Source organism: Melanostigma gelatinosum (genome assembly GCF_949748355.1).
Source record: "Melanostigma gelatinosum genome assembly, chromosome: 17".
Lineage (NCBI taxonomy): Eukaryota > Metazoa > Chordata > Actinopteri > Perciformes > Zoarcidae > Melanostigma > Melanostigma gelatinosum.
In genome coordinates this window covers 23480553-23498825 of record NC_136650.1, presented here as the reverse complement: position 1 = coordinate 23498825, position 18273 = coordinate 23480553, and the positions used below count along the sequence as shown (strand labels likewise).

The window sequence follows — 18273 nt, the reverse complement described above, 5'->3', positions numbered from 1 at the left end:
CTTTAATCTACATGATGTAACTCTACATCACATCTTTAATCTACATGATGTAACTCTACATCACATCTTTAATCTGCGTGATGTAAAGCTACATCACATCTTTAATCTACATGATGTAACTCTACATCACATCTTTAATCTACATGATGTAACTCTACATCACATCTTAATCTACATGATGTAACTCTACATCACATCTTTAATCTACATGATGTAAAGCTACATCACATCTTTAATCTACATGATGTAACTCTACATCACATCTTTAATCTACATGATGTAACTCTACACCACATGTTTAATCTACATGATGTAACTCTACACCACATCTTTAATCTACATGATGTAACTCTACATCACATCTTTAATCTACATGATGTAACTCTACATCACATCTTTAATCTACATTATGTAACTCTACATCACATCTTTAATCTACATGATGTAACTCTACATCACATCTTAATCTACATGATGTAACTCTACATCACATCTTAATCTACATGATGTAACTCTACATCACATCTTAATCTACATGATGTAACTCTACATCACATCTTTAATCCAACATCCTGAGCTGTGATGTTTTTACCAGGACGGTGATTCTGCGTCTCTTCAGGCGTTGACACAGTCCAGGAAGTCGACTGACTCCGTTCTTCTTCAGAGAAGTGACGACATTTGACTCAGAAATCTTAACCTGACAAACAGAAAGAAATTATTAAAAGAACATTTAAATAATTAATATTTATGAATGACAACATGAAAGCAACTCAATTTACAAGCTTGTCTTTCTCCATCACTATCGTGAATCTTCCTATTCTCCATGGTGTCCCTCATGGTGTCCCCATAGTGTCCTCCATGGTGTCCCTCATGGCATTCCCCATGGTGTCCCCCATGGTGTCCCTCATTATGTCCCCCATGGTGTCCCTCATTGTGTCCCTCATTATGTCCCCCATGGTGTCCCTCATTGTGTCCTCCATGATGTCCCTCACAGTGCCCTCATGGTGTCCTCCATGACTCACTCACTCTTGGAGTTTTGTGTTTCTTGATATTTGATCATCTTGTCAAGTGATTTTATATTTTTGTAATTTTTATTATGAGAAGAGTTCCTGAGTTCCAGCTGGTCACACACACACACACAGATTAAACTTCCTCCCAGCATGCACCTGTCCTACCTGCAGCCGAGGTGATGTTGGCGTGAAGTCGGGCAGACTGCAGTCAACTCTCTGCAGACAGACGCAGCCAATCAGCAGCAGACCCACGGCACACACCTTCAGCTTCATCTGTCAATCAATCAGTCAATCAATCAATCAATCAATCAATTATGTGTTCATCCACAGCCTCTCTCTCTCTTCTTGTTCTGTGAGAGTAAAAACAGAACACACCGGAGACTGAAGACGAACAATAATCCTCTTAGTCTGGTTTAGGAGTCACATGACCAGACTATGACGTCACACTGATCTCCTCCAATCAACAGGTGAACAATGTTCATTTGAAGACAGCAGGAGAAGAACTCGGGAGGACCAGAGGACAGGAGGACGGGAGACTGACAAGTCAAGACTGATTACAGGTCAGTCCAGCAGGTGGTGGTAACATTACATCGTTTCCAACTGCCATAAGAAGAAGCAGAAAAACAAAAACAAAGACACCAGAGAGGATATATTTTAATGTATTTTAAAGTAACAGGAATAGTAGAAAGAATGTAATTTTTTTTTTATTTTACTGCTAAACAACTGATCCACACTCCAGTCCAGCAGGTGGCAGTAATGTACTTTAAAGCTGTTTGCCAACCGCCATTAAAACTCAAAGAAGAAGAAGAAGAAAACTGTGAGCAAAGTAGAAGCGAGATGGCGGAAAGCAGCTCGAAGGCCTCCGATAAAGAGAGAGACAAGACCCGGATCAACATCGGCCCGGTGTTCCCGCGATGGAGAGCCCTCCGAGCGGCTAAAGGGCTCCAGCTGGACTCGGATCTGGCTCTGCTCCTGCTCGATGCGTGAGTGTGTACTCGACCTGTGTACATGTGCACGCAGTACGTTGTAGTACTAGCAGTAGCGACGGTGTCCCGGTGTAGCTGTGTAGCAAATGCTAACCTCCAGCTAGCAGCTCAGCTAACGTGTGCTAACCCGGAAGTATTACCGTGAGGCCAACGTTAGCTCAAGCTAGCGGCTAGCATTGCTAACATGAAGGCCCAATCCCAGCGTCCCCCCCTAAACCCTCAAACCCTGAACCCTCAAGTCTTACTGACGTCACCTGGTGAGTGTGAGAGGCTGTGAGGGCTTGAGATGGTGAGAATATGAACGGGACAGCACTTTGCTGCAACATCACGTTACCATGAAAACCACAACATATGGTTGTGGAAAAACACAAAATATGATGTATAGTTGTGTTTTACTTCTATTATAGTTTATTAATGTAACAGTAACAAATAGAAGACATGAACATTTCATCTCTGCAAAGAGAAGCAACAGTAAAGTAAATCCAATGTTGCTTCATGTTGTGAGTCATGTGACATAACGAGCTGCTGTTATTCACCACGAAAGAATAAAGACTTGTAACCAATGAGCATTCAACTCTTTGTGGAACACTGAACTCTCCTCACTGACTCCATGACTTTAGCTCTGCTTTGGTTCTCGAGTCTGAGTCCATAAAAACAGACATCAATGGTGTATCTGGGTTCAACGAGTTCTACATAGAAACCTCTGGTTCTCCATTTGGTTTACATAGTTTCAGTCTATTTCCTGGTTCACTTCACTCACAAGAAGAAGTGAAATGTGTCGATCTGTTACCTTTAATCCAGAAGGTGTCGGTCACATTGTTTACATATTCAGCTGCTGAAGCTCCGCCTTCCTCACCACAACTCTGCTAGCATTTAGCATATAGCTTAGCTCAGCCTTCCTCACCACAACTCTGCTAGCATTTAGCATATAGCATAGCTCAGCCTTCCTCACCACAACTCTGCTAGCATTTAGCCGAGCATAGCTCAGCCTTCCTCACCACAACTCTGCTAGCATTTAGCCGAGCATAGCTCAGCCTTCCTCACCACAACTCTGCTAGCATTTAGCATATAGCTTAGCTCAGCCTTCCTCACCACAACTCTGCTAGCATTTAGCATATAGCATAGCTCAGCCTTCCTCACCACAACTCTGCTAGCATTTAGCCGAGCATAGCTCAGCCTTCCTCACCACAACTCTGCTAGCATTTAGCATATAGCTTAGCTCAGCCTTCCTCACCACAACTCTGCTAGCATTTAGCATATAGCATAGCTCAGCCTTCCTCACCACAACTCTGCTAGCATTTAGCCGAGCATAGCTCAGCCTTCCTCTCCACAACTCTAACTCTGCTAGCATAGCTCAGCCTTCCTCACCACAACTCTGCTAGCATTTAGCATAGCTTAGCACGTAAACAAGACAACGTGTATTATGTCTGTTGTGTTCAGGGGCATCGGTTAAGAACGGACAGTGTCACAATTATTACGGGCGACCACAACAATGAGAATCAAGTTTTCTGCAGTCATAATCGTTGAGAGAATCGCAATGCATCTAAGAATCGATTATTCTTTTTTCCCACAGCCCTAAAATAATTATGAAATGTTTGTATTATAACTGAATATCATGAAAATATGTTTAAAACTCTAAATGTCGCCAAAACAAAATCATTTAGTTCAGTCTTTTTAGTGAAAAACAAACTATCAAAGCATCATTAAACGTGAGTCTCTTCTGGTGTAAACAATGTGTGTACTAGTACAACAATACTCATCACTTCTGACCCTCTGCCAGTGTGTACTGGTTACCAGTTCATGCAGCATACCGGTTTTATTTTCCAGATAATCACTTTTTATAAACCGCCACACAGAACAATGGTGTTGAGAGTTGACTCTTAACAGCGTTCCCTTCTCTCTCATGGTTAGAACCGTTTCTTATAACAAACAACTAACTCTCTTTAATTGGGTCAAACAATGCGACACACAAACAATTTGTAAAAGTAAGAAGTGAACGACATGCTGGGTAACGTTATAGCGGCTAGCTAGCAGCATAGCAGTCTGTTAGCAGCAGAGAGAGGCGGAACATTCAAGAACTTGTGTCCAAGAGAAGAGCTGTGTTATTATGGATCCCACTGCTCTTCTTGGTAAGATATGTGCAGCGTCTGTGCTCCCGCATCTGCAGATGCGGGTAACCTGATTTTGTTCAGGTCCTGTTTGCTGACCCCCCCTAACTACTAGAAGTAACTTCAACCAGTTGTCTCTACCTCAACCAGCTGTGCAGGACGAGTCTTACTAAGAAGAGCAGTGGGATTCACAATAACTCGTCAGCTTGGCACCAAACGGGTTGGAAGACGGAGAGTTTTGCGATTGTGGCCGCGAAGCCGAAGGGTCGGCCGTTGCGTGAAGAGGCATTTGTTCATCTGATGTTACGAACGCAACAACAATCCACCTATGAAGGACACGGCCCCGCTACAGATGGGTTAGAACAATTAAAACACGAGTCGAGGTATAAAATACTTGTAATACTACTGCTATCCCAACATTATACCAACTACAACGACAGACCTGTGGACCTTAAAAGGGCCTAAACATTTTACTTGTATTTATTTCAACAAGATGAAACCTGGTCTTGAGAACTCTTGTCCTGTTTCAGATATGAAAAGGGCCCTTTGGCATCAAGTCCATGGAGGACTCCTCGTTTGGGAGTTGATCATCCTGTGGTTTCGGTGTCTGGTCGGTAAGGACTCTAATCTCTCAACCTGTGTAACCTTGTTTCTTTTTCTTGCCTAACATGTCCCCTTCAATTTGGTACTTGTGTTTTTCTGTCTGGTCCTTCAGTTTGGGAGCCGCTATGGACACCAGACCAAAGCACGACGAGACGATCCACGACGTCCCGGAGAAGCTCGGACCTGAAGAGATGCAGCTTCCTACCGAGCTTCACAAAGTGCTGCGCGAGGAAGACATCGTCGGTTCTCGCGCGTCCATCGTCTACGAGGAGAGTCTTCGTCAGCTGGCGACGCTGCTTCACCTGCCGGTGAAACGCTGTCGCTACCGGATGTCCACCGGGCTCATGTGCTTCGGCCTCCCCCCGTTTGAGTGTCTCATAGAACAAAGCTGTACTGCCTTTGTAGTTGAATGGGTGAGTCTCGCAACCTAATCACCTCAATATCATCGGCAGAGCAGTCCATCCATTGTCTGTCTTTGTCCACTATCTTTTTAACCACTTCCTGTTCAGGTTTGTCCTCGTGGTCACGTTGTCTGGAGCTGGACCTCACAGCCGACCTTTAAGTTCGGGATGTTGGCGGGCGACTTCATGCTCGGGACGAACATCCTGTTGAGCGGGAACAACTACAGTAAAGTGGCCCTCCTGTTCCGCTTCATGAACATGGGAGTCGTCAGTCCGGCCACCTTCTCCAAGATCCAGGACACCTACTGCGTGGACACGATCCGGGAGTTCTGGATGGAGAGGAGGTCCGAGGGCGTTCAGTGGTTACAGGGCAAAGATGTGGTCGTTGTAGGTGAGTTTGGAACAGCTGTAGTTATGTCGTCACCTTTATTGAATAGATAGATAGATATGTACTTTATTTATCCCCAGGTGGAAATTTGTATGTGAATTGAACAGTGAACAGTTGATGGACAACGCAACAGTTTTTTTTTGTTCTAATTATGATTTGTTATCTTTTTAGGAGGCGAAAGGAGCGATTCACCAGGTATGAAGTACACTGTGAGAAGTTTTATGAATTATAAAGGCCACAAAGCGTTGCATTTAACATTAGTACTGCACTTAAGTATAATTCTGAGGTACTTTACTTGAGTATTTCCGTTGTGTGATACTTCTACTCCACTACATCTCTGAGGGAAATATCATACTTTGCACTTGAGGGCCTCTTACCAGTTGAACAAGGAAAACCGCTGTAGGAAGGAGTCCAGGAGGATCCTGATCAGATGCTTAATTGGCCCCTTTTTAAACTGAAGGAGCAGCGTCTCTACTCTAAGCTCCCTCCAGATGTCCGATCTCCTCTCTCTATCTCTAAGGCTGAGCCCAGACCCCCTACAAAGGAAGCTAATTTCAGCCGCTTGTAGCCTCGATCTTTCAGTCACTTCTCAAAGCTCATGACCACAGGTGAGGGTCTGAACGTAGATGGACTGGTAAATCGAGAGCTTTGTCTTTCGGTTCAGCTCCCTTGTCACCAAAACAGTCGAGTACAACGTCTTCATCACTGCTGACTTTGCTCCGAATCACTTGTGCATCTTACTCTCCATTTTACCATCACTGGGGAACAAGACCCAGAGATACTTTAACTCCCTTTCTTGGGGCAGTGACTCACTACCAACCCAGAGGGTACAATCCACCGTTATCTGGCAGAGAACCACAGCCTCAGACTTGGAGGTCCTGATTCTCATCCCGACCGCTTCACACTCGGCTCCAAACCGCCCCAGATGACCTCACCTGGAACAGCAACACCACTGCACTGGCAAAGAAGGCCCAGCAACGCCTGTACTTCATCAGGAAGCTCAAGCGAGCAGGAGCCCCCCCCCCCATCATGCTCTCATTCTACCGAGGCGCCACTGAGAGCATCCTCAGCAGCTGCATCACGCTGTGGTTCGGAAGCTGCACCGCCTCCAACCGCAAGAGCCTGCAGCGCATTGTGAACTCTGCCCAGAGGATCATCGGAGTCTCACTCCCTACACTACAGGACATTTACAACACCCGCCTCACCCGCAAAGCACTCGGCATTGCGGGTGACCCCACCCACCCCTCCAACAGCCTCTTCAGCCTCCTGCCTTCAGGGAGAAGGTTCCGCAGTCTCCGTTCGAGCTCTACCCGGCTGAGGAACAGCTTCTTCCACCAGGCGGTCAGGATGCTGAACTCTCTCCCTCCCTCTCTCCTCTCGCTCCCCCTCTCTCCCCCCCTGCCATCTCTCCCCTGACCTCTCTACCCTCCCCCTCACCCACCTTTCCCCACTGCCTCAAATGGAACATACCAGGACATCTACTCCCCCTCACACCCCTTCCCTCATCCAGCACCAGTCACTTTTTCTATTTATTTATTTTAATTTTTTATTCTCTGCTGCTACGAACAAATACCCCCCTCACACACCCTTCCCTCATCCAGCACCAGTCACTTTTTATTCTCTGCTGCTACTTGTTAATCCTTTATCTAGGCCCTTATGTTCTTAACTTTATTCTATTTTATTCTATTATATGTTATATGTTCATGTCTATATTACACTGTGGGACTGCGAGAAACGGCATTTCGAATTTTCTGTATGCATAACACATGTGGAAACTTTGACAATAAAGTGAACTTTGAACTTTGAACTTTGAACTTTGAAGGTCACGTTCTGAAGGATCCAATAGAACCACATCATCTGCAGAGATGCGGCCCCCAAACCGGACACTCTCCTGCCCCAGCTGGGCCTTGAAATCCTGTCCATGAAAATCACAAACCGGATCAGTGATGACAGACGACCCTGGAAACATGTTTGACTTTGTCAACCACGGTACCCCATATCCATGTCCTTTTTGACCACCTCAACATCCTCTGCCAGACGCATGGATGAGTCCTCCATCGAGTCTTCAAACTCTGCCTCCTCCACGAAGATGTCTTGGTCACGTTTAGGAGCTCCTTAAAGTGTTATTTCCACCGTTCAACAATATCCCCAGTCCGGGTCCGTAGTTCTCCTCTGTAAAACTCGGCCTGAGACAAGCCCTGCATTCCCTTTTTGAGTCGTGCAACGATTTGCCAGAGCTTCCTTGAGGCCAACTAAAAGTCCTTTTCCATGGTCTCCCCGAACTCATCCCACACCTGGGTTTTTGCTTTGGCAGCTGCAGCCTTTCTGGCCAACCGGAACCTGTCTGCTGTTTCCAGAGACCTAGCCAAGCCAGGAAGGCCTCCTTCAGCTTGACAGCTTCCTTCACTGCTGGTGTCCATCAGCAGGTTCTGTGCCTGTCGTAAGCTTCTGACCACGACACCTAGCAGCTGCTTTGAACATGGCCTGCTCGGATTCCATGTCCCCAGCCTCCCCAGGGATGCAAGAATTCCTTGAGGAGTTGAAGACCTCTTTGACAGTTCACCCTCACAACACGTTTGTGTTTACCAGGGTCTGTCCGGCAGCCTCCCCCACCATCTGATCCAACTTCCATTGTTCTTTTTGGGATCACAGTGTAGACACAGAATGTTTTGTTATCTGTGGTAACGTCTGTGACATTGTCCAGGTTCGGCTCTCCAGATAAGATATCGAAGTCTGTGCAAAGACTTTGCATTCTTCAGTCTGTGCATTGGTAGATTTAACCAGGCTCGGAGCTCTTATGTCCTCCGGCAGGTTTTTGATGAGTGATCCGAGAGGATAGGCCTTTCTACACTGGCATTGAAACCAGAGTAAGATAATGTCTGGTTGCTTCTCTCCCAAGACGGTTGGTTTTTGTAGGTGATGAGAAGTTTGCCCAAGAACATTAGCGCCAATGATAAAAGTTCCAAGACATCATGTAGTCTCGTCTTGAAAATGGGGCACACCGATTGTTCACAAAGAGCCGGATCAAAAACAAGGCAGGTCAACTGAGATGTAGTGAAGTAGAAGTATTAAGCAGCATAACAAGTAAAGTAGTACTTTAAGAAGTTCCTTTTAAGTTGTACTCTGGTAAATATACTTAGTTACGCAAACATTCCTCCATGTTACTGCTAATAGATAACTCCACAAAGCAGCTTTAATGTAAGGAAGTGTGGGTTTACTTTAACATCTTTCTCTCTGTGTTACAGTTTTACATTCAGATGTACGAAAAGTGATCGTTGTTAAAGAAGAGCAGCAGGAGTGGAGCTCCAGTCTGGACCAGGAGGACCCAGAGCCCCCACACATTAATGAGGACCAGGATGACCCAGAGCCCCCACACATGAAAGAGGACCAGGATGACCCAGAGCCCCCACACATGAAAGAGGACCAGGATGACCCAGAGCCTCCACACATTAAAGAGGAACAGGAGGACCCAGAGCCTCCACACATTAAAGAGGAACAGGAGGACCCAGAGCCCCCACACATTAAAGAGGACCAGGAGGAACTCTGGACCAGTCAGGAGGGAGAGCAGCTTCAAGGTCTGGAGGAGGCTGATATCAAGTCCTCATTCACTCCTGTGAAGAGTGAAGATGATGAAGAGGAAGCTCAGTCCTCACAGCTTCATCAAAGACAAACTGAACAGATGGAAACAGAAGCTGATGGAGAGGACTGTGGAGGACCAGAACCAGATCCTGATGAGGAGACTGAAGACTCTTTTGAACCTGAGACTGATGACTGGAAGGAGTCTAGAGAACCTCAGTCAGGTTTAAACTCTCTCAATAATGAGGCAGTTTCTGTCAGTGATTCAAGATGTAGTGCTGGAGAGAAACCATTTGGCTGCTCAGAGTGTGGGAAAAGATTTGGAACCAAGACGTATCGAAAGATTCACGTGAGATCTCATACAGGGGAGAAACCTTTCAGCTGCTTGTCATGTGGTAAAGGATTCACCCGGAAAGTTTTGTTGCAGTTACACATTAAATCTCATACAGGAGAGAAACCATTCAATTGCTCAGTTTGTGGTAAAAGTTTCACACAAGCAGGAAGTCTGACACGCCACATGCCCCTCCACACAGGGGAGAAAAGATTTAGCTGCAGTGTTTGTGAAAGAAGATTCACTTGGTACACCAGCCTTAAAACACATAAATGTGCGGGTCAGCCGTCCTCACAGCTTCATCAGAGACAAACTGAGGAGAACAGAGAGGCAGAACCTCCAGCCTGCAGCTCAACTGAACACAAGGACTGTAGAGGAACAGAACCAGCCAAGACCTCAGATCCAGATAGACATCCAGAACCAGATACTGTTGACAAGACTGGAGACTCTTCTGAGACTGATGACAGTGAGGATGATGACTGGAAGGAGTCCAGAGAACCTCAGGCAGGTTTAAATGCTTCGAATGATTCCAGATGTGGTACTTGTGAGAAACCATTTAGCTGCTCTCACTGTGGGAAAAGATTTGGCTTCAAGGCACATCTGAAGCGACACACAAGATCTCATACAGGAGAGAAACCATTCAGTTGTTTGTTCTGTAAGAAGTCCTTTGCACAAAGTGATAGTCTACAGAAACACATGAGAATCCACACGGGAGAGAAACCATACAGCTGCTCACTGTGCGGTAAAGCCTTCAGTGAAAACGGAAATCTGAAAGTACACATGAGATCTCACACAGGAGAGAAACCCTTCAGCTGCTCGGTTTGTAAGAAATCTTTCACAAAGAGTGATAGTTTACAGAAACACATGAGAATCCACACGGGAGAGAAACCATTCAGCTGCTCAGTGTGTGGGAAATCTTTCAGTGAAAGTGGAAATCTGAAGAGACACATGCGACTCCACACAGGAGAGAAATCATCCAGCTTCAGAGCTTGTGACTGAAGATGAATATTCACTTGGTTTTATCAGCTCAGAAACGTTAAGTGTTTCTCATCGGATTAGATCAAGATAGACACCCAGAACCGGATCCTGGTGACAAGACTGGAGAATCTTCTGAGACTGATGACGACTGGAAGGAGACCAGAAAACCTCAGTCAGGTTTACACTCTCTGAACAATGTGTCTTTCAGTCGTCTGAAATATATCTTCTGTCAGTGAGGGGGAAAAGTTTGGCAACAAGAAAAATCTGACGGTGCACGTGATGATTCACACAGTAGAGGAAACATTTCAATGCACACTTCTGAGGCAAAAGTTAGTGCGTCGAATGTCTATTAACTTCAAATAACGTTCTCAAAAGACCAGAATGAGGTTCAAACAAGAAGTCCTGTTCGTGGTCATTGATGGAAGTCTTACCTGATATGAAACACAATTTGTGTATTTATTTTATATGAAGACAAATGTGCCCGAAAAATTAACATTAAAAACTGTTAAGTATAAAATGTTTGGTAAGATTATCTTTATTTTATAGATATTTTGAGTTCGGCTGTTTGCTTTGACACATTTCATTCTGACACATTAAAGTTTGACATATTAATTAAATGGGAGAGAGTTTTTGTATCAGAAGTGAAACAAGTCTGGACGAGTTTTATCAACGAGGGACAAACATTGTGATAGTCGCTGTTGTATTTCCCTTGAATAAGTAACCTGAACCAGTCCCAACTATAAACCTGAACCAGCCCCAACTATAAACCTGAACCAGCCCCAACTATGAACCTGAACCAACCCCAACTATGAACCTGAACCAGCCCCAACTATGAACCTGAACCAGCCCCAACTATAAACCTGAACCAGTCATAACTATAAACCTGAACCAGCCCCAACTATAAACCTGAACCAGCCCCAACTATGAACCTGAACCAGCCCTAAATATGAACCTGAACCAGCCCTAAATATGAACCTGAACCAGCCCCAACTATGAACCTGAACCAGCCCCAACTATAAACCTGAACCAGCCCCAACTATAAATCTGAACCAGCCCCAACTATGAACCTGAACCAGCCCCAACTATAAACCTGAACCAGCCCCAACTATGAACCTGAACCAGCCCCAACTATAAACCTGAACCAGCCATAACTATAAACCTGAACCAGCCCTAACTATGAACCTGAACCAGCCCTAACTATGAACCTGAACCAGCCCCAACTATGAACCTGAACCAACCCCAACTATGAACCTGAACCAGCCCCAACTATGAACCTGAACCAGCCCCAACTATGAACCTGAACCAGCCCCAACTATGAACCTGAACCAGCCCCCAACTATGAACCTGAACCAGCCCCAACTATGAACCTGAACCAGCCCCAACTATGAACCTGAACCAGCCATAACTATAAACCTGAACCAGCCCTAACTATGAACCTGAACCAGCCCTAACTATAAACCTGAACCAGCCATAACAATGAACCTGAACCAGTCCCAACTATAAACCTGAACCAGCCCCAACTATGAACCTGAACCAACCCCAACTATGAACCTGAACCAGCCCCAACTATAAACCTGAACCAGCCATAACAATGAACCTGAACCAGTCCCAACTATAAACCTGAACCAGCCCCAACTATGAACCTGAACCAGCCCCAACTATGAACCTGAACCAACCCCAACTATGAACCTGAACCAGCCCCAACTATAAACCTGAACCAGCCATAACTATAAACCTGAACCAGCCCCAACTATAAACCTGAACCAGCCATAACTATAATCCTGAACCAGTCCCAACTATAAACCTGAACCAGCCCCAACTATGAACCTGAACCAGCCCCAACTATGAACCTGAACCAACCCCAACTATGAACCTGAACCAGCCCCAACTATAAACCTGAACCAGCCATAACAATGAACCTGAACCAGTCCCAACTATAAACCTGAACCAGCCCCAACTATGAACCTGAACCAGCCCCAACTATGAACCTGAACCAACCCCAACTATGAACCTGAACCAGCCCCAACTATAAACCTGAACCAGCCATAACTATAAACCTGAACCAGCCCCAACTATAAACCTGAACCAGCCATAACTATAAACCTGAACCAGTCCCAACTATAAACCTGAACCAGCCCCAACTATGAACCTGAACCAGCCCCAACTATGAACCTGAACCAACCCCAACTATGAACCTGAACCAGCCCCAACTATGAACCTGAACCAACCCCAACTATGAACCTGAACCAACCCCAACTATGAACCTGAACCAGCCCCAACTATAAACCTGAACCAGCCCCAAGTATAAACCTGAACCAACCCCAACTATGAACCTGAACCAGCCATAACTATAAACCTGAACCAGCCCCAACTATGAACCTGAGCCAGCCCCAACTATGAACCTGAACCAACCCCAACTATGAACCTGAACCAGCCCCAACTATAAACCTGAACCAGCCCCAACTATAAACCTGAACCAGCCCCAACTATGAACCTGAACCAGCCCCAACTATAAACCTGAACCAGCCATAACTATGAACCTGAACCAGCCCTAACTATAAACCTGAACCAGCCCCAACTATAAACCTGAACCAGCCCCAACTATGAACCTGAACCAACCATAACTATAAACCTGAACCAGCCCTAACTATGAACCTGAACCAGCCCTAACTATGAACCTGAACCAGCCCCAACTATAAACCTGAACCAGCCCCAACTATAAACCTGAACCAGCCATAACTATAAACCTGAACCAGCCCTAACTATAAACCTGAACCAGTCCCAACTATGAACCTGAACCAGCCCCAACTATGAACCTGAACCAGCCATAACTATAAACCTGAACCAGCCCTAACTATAAACCTGAACCAGCCATAACTATAAACCTGAACCAGCCCCAACTATAAACCTGAACCAGCCCCAACTATAAACCTGAACCAGCCCCAACTATGAACCTGAACCAGCCCCAACTATGAACCTGAACCAGCCCCAACTATGAACCTGAACCAGCCCCAACTATGAACCTGAACCAGCCCCAACTATGAACCTGAACCAACCCCAACTATGAACCTGAACCAGCCCCAACTATAAACCTGAACCAGCCATAACTATAAACCTGAACCAGTCCCAACTATAAACCTGAACCAGCCCCAACTATGAACCTGAACCAGCCCCAACTATGAACCTGAACCAACCCCAACTATGAACCTGAACCAGCCCCAACTATAAACCTGAACCAGCCATAATTATAAACCTGAACCAGCCCCAACTATAAACCTGAACCAGCCATAACTATAAACCTGAACCAGTCCCAACTATAAACCTGAACCAGCCCCAACTATGAACCTGAACCAGCCCCAACTATGAACCTGAACCAGCCATAACTATAAACCTGAACCAGCCCTAACTATGAACCTGAACCAGCCCTAACTATAAACCTGAACCAGCCATAACAATGAACCTGAACCAGTCCCAACTATAAACCTGAACCAGCCCCAACTATGAACCTGAACCAACCCCAACTATGAACCTGAACCAGCCCCAACTATAAACCTGAACCAGCCATAACAATGAACCTGAACCAGTCCCAACTATAAACCTGAACCAGCCCCAACTATGAACCTGAACCAGCCCCAACTATGAACCTGAACCAACCCCAACTATGAACCTGAACCAGCCCCAACTATAAACCTGAACCAGCCATAACTATAAACCTGAACCAGCCCCAACTATAAACCTGAACCAGCCATAACTATAATCCTGAACCAGTCCCAACTATAAACCTGAACCAGCCCCAACTATGAACCTGAACCAGCCCCAACTATGAACCTGAACCAACCCCAACTATGAACCTGAACCAGCCCCAACTATAAACCTGAACCAGCCATAACAATGAACCTGAACCAGTCCCAACTATAAACCTGAACCAGCCCCAACTATGAACCTGAACCAGCCCCAACTATGAACCTGAACCAACCCCAACTATGAACCTGAACCAGCCCCAACTATAAACCTGAACCAGCCATAACTATAAACCTGAACCAGCCCCAACTATAAACCTGAACCAGCCATAACTATAAACCTGAACCAGTCCCAACTATAAACCTGAACCAGCCCCAACTATGAACCTGAACCAGCCCCAACTATGAACCTGAACCAACCCCAACTATGAACCTGAACCAGCCCCAACTATGAACCTGAACCAACCCCAACTATGAACCTGAACCAACCCCAACTATGAACCTGAACCAGCCCCAACTATAAACCTGAACCAGCCCCAAGTATAAACCTGAACCAACCCCAACTATGAACCTGAACCAGCCATAACTATAAACCTGAACCAGCCCCAACTATGAACCTGAGCCAGCCCCAACTATGAACCTGAACCAACCCCAACTATGAACCTGAACCAGCCCCAACTATAAACCTGAACCAGCCCCAACTATAAACCTGAACCAGCCCCAACTATGAACCTGAACCAGCCCCAACTATAAACCTGAACCAGCCATAACTATGAACCTGAACCAGCCCTAACTATAAACCTGAACCAGCCCCAACTATAAACCTGAACCAGCCCCAACTATGAACCTGAACCAACCATAACTATAAACCTGAACCAGCCCTAACTATGAACCTGAACCAGCCCTAACTATGAACCTGAACCAGCCCCAACTATAAACCTGAACCAGCCCCAACTATAAACCTGAACCAGCCATAACTATAAACCTGAACCAGCCCTAACTATAAACCTGAACCAGTCCCAACTATGAACCTGAACCAGCCCCAACTATGAACCTGAACCAGCCATAACTATAAACCTGAACCAGCCCTAACTATAAACCTGAACCAGCCATAACTATAAACCTGAACCAGCCCCAACTATAAACCTGAACCAGCCCCAACTATAAACCTGAACCAGCCCCAACTATGAACCTGAACCAGCCCCAACTATGAACCTGAACCAGCCCCAACTATGAACCTGAACCAGCCCCAACTATGAACCTGAACCAGCCCCAACTATGAACCTGAACCAACCCCAACTATGAACCTGAACCAGCCCCAACTATAAACCTGAACCAGCCATAACTATAAACCTGAACCAGTCCCAACTATAAACCTGAACCAGCCCCAACTATGAACCTGAACCAGCCCCAACTATGAACCTGAACCAACCCCAACTATGAACCTGAACCAGCCCCAACTATAAACCTGAACCAGCCATAATTATAAACCTGAACCAGCCCCAACTATAAACCTGAACCAGCCATAACTATAAACCTGAACCAGTCCCAACTATAAACCTGAACCAGCCCCAACTATGAACCTGAACCAACCCCAACTATGAACCTGAACCAGCCCCAACTATGAACCTGAACCAACCCCAACTATGAACCTGAACCAACCCCAACTATGAACCTGAACCAGCCCCAACTATAAACCTGAACCAGCCCCAACTATGAACCTGAACCAGCCCCAAGTATAAACCTGAACCAGTCCCAACTATGAACCTGAACCAACCCCAACTATGAACCTGAACCAGCCATAACTATAAACCTGAACCAGCCCCAACTATGAACCTGAGCCAGCCCCAACTATGAACCTGAACCAACCCCAACTATGAACCTGAACCAGCCCCAACTATAAACCTGAACCAGCCCCAACTATAAACCTGAACCAGCCCCAACTATAAACCTGAACCAGCCCTAACTATAAACCTGAACCAGCCATAACTATGAACCTGAACCAGCCCCAACTATAAACCTGAACCAGCCATAACTATGAACCTAAACCAGCCCCAACTATAAACCTGAACCAGCCATAACTATAAACCTGAACCAGCCATAACTATAAACCTGAACCAGCCATAACTATAAACCTGAACCAGCCCTAACTATAAACCTGAGCCAGCTCTCTATTAGGATAATATGGTACTATAAGCTCCTTAAGATATGATGGTTTCTTACCAATCAGGGCTTTGTAGGTGAGAAGGATTTATTGTACAGGGAGTCAGTGCAGAGAAGCTAATACAGGAGTAATATGATCTCTTTTATTAGTTTTTGTTCGTACACGAGCTGCATTATTCTGAATCAACCGGAGAGATTTAAGAGACTCATTAGAGCAGCCTAATAATAAGGAATGACAGTAATCCAGTCCAGAGGTAACAAATGCATGAAGTCATTTCTCTGCATCTCTTTGAGACAGGATGTGCCTGGCTTATTAAATGTCACGTAGGTGAAAAAAGGCAGTCCTAGAAGTTTGTTTCATCTGAGAGTTAAAAGACAAATCCTGATCAAAGGTAACTCCGAGATTCTTTATGGTGCTGCTGGATGCAGAACAATAACATTTAGAGAAACAATATCATTGGATCAATTCCTCGTAGAATAATGTTTAGTCTGAGTTTAACATCAGGAAGTTGCAGGTCATCCAGGTTTTTATGTCCTTAAAGCTGTTTGCAGTTTAGTGAGCTGTTTGGTTTCATCTGGTCTGATCGGTAGATATAATTGAGTATCATCTGCATAACAATGAAAGTTTAAAGTGGTTTCTGATAATATTGCCTAAAGGAAACATGTATAAGGGGAACAAGATTGGTCCAAGCACAGAACCTTGTGGAACTCCATGACTAACGTTGGTGTTCATCGAGGTTTCATCGTTTATAAAACTGAGATCGATCTGATAAATGGGACTTAAACCAGTTTAGTGCGGTTCCTTTAATACCAATCAAATGTTCTTGTCTCTGTAACAGGATGTAATGATTAATGGTGTTGAACGCAGCACTAAGGTCGAACAAGACCAGAACAGAGACAAGTCCTTTGTCTGATGCAATTAGGTCATTCGTTATTTTCACCAGAGCTGTCTCATAAGAATGGCTAAACATGTGACACACAGAGCAGGAGAGGTAGAGAGAGAAGCCATCGCTAGCTGCTAAGCTAAAGTACGGTAGTTAATGTTGGCAGAACAGAACAACGTGTAAACAACTGTTGTATTAAGCAAGAAGTCGCTGAAAGAGGAAGCGAGCTATGAGTGTTTAAATGTACAGCAGATAATTAGTAGCCGCTTGTACTGAAGAATATCACACAATTAACTTGGTTTAGCCGGAGCTACGAAAGTACGCTGTCAGACAACAGATACACTGGCGACAGGAAGTGAGACAACACACGTCAGTCGTGATTTAATGTTTTACAGAAGATAACTCCTTCAACATCTTGATCAATAAACTCATTAATTTGTTATGGATAGACTTGTTTGTGACATAAAACAATAAATAAACATAATAAACATCAAACAGTTAATAACAGTCTTGAACCTTCTATGTTTTAAATATTGGACCAGCCTCTAATCTGGGGAAGACGGGACAGAGAGAAGTCCTCAGTGTCACTGTCGTTACCGGCAGAGGACAGAATATTGATACGGTAACAATAAATCTTCCCGAGCCTAAACTGAAGCAAATTAAACGATATTATCTTCAGCCTCTTGACACCAAAACATCCAGAAACAAGAAGAGCTTCTTCCTCCAGGACGTCACAACTAAAAGTCGACTCCGCCTCCAAATCGACTTCTGGAACATTTGAATGAGACGGCAGAGAAACAAGTGTAAATGCCCGTTATTTGATGTCATTGTATGCTCTGAAATATAATGTTAAACTAATGCAACACGTGCTTCAGTTTATTAAATCGTGTCATAACAGAAACCTTAACGAGTCTTACAGTATCAGTTATTCATCGTTTGTTCATGACATCATTATTATTGTTCGGATGATCGTTTCAACAACCAAGTCATCCGAATAGGGTCAAACAGCTGCGTATGGTATCATGGACTTTTTAAAAGAAGAGGCTTGTATACAGCAGTACACAGTGAATCATGGCCTCAGACTTGGAGGTTCTGACTCTCATCC

The 18273-nt window shown here is 45.0% G+C and overlaps 1 protein-coding gene across 1 annotated transcript; it reads left to right on the top strand.

Moving 5' to 3' along the window:
• Positions 1-1847: 1847 nt before the first annotated feature.
• LOC306791572 (uncharacterized protein) lies at positions 1848-10857 on the top strand (the record flags this gene model as incomplete). Its single annotated transcript, XM_079288362.1, has 6 exons — positions 1848-1993; positions 4635-4718; positions 4820-5120; positions 5217-5499; positions 5668-5691; positions 8742-10857. 6 exons carry the CDS (start codon positions 1848-1850, stop codon positions 10400-10402), a joined length of 2499 nt encoding a protein of 832 aa, XP_079144488.1. The 3' UTR covers positions 10403-10857.
• Between the last annotated feature and the right edge of the window lie 7416 nt (positions 10858-18273).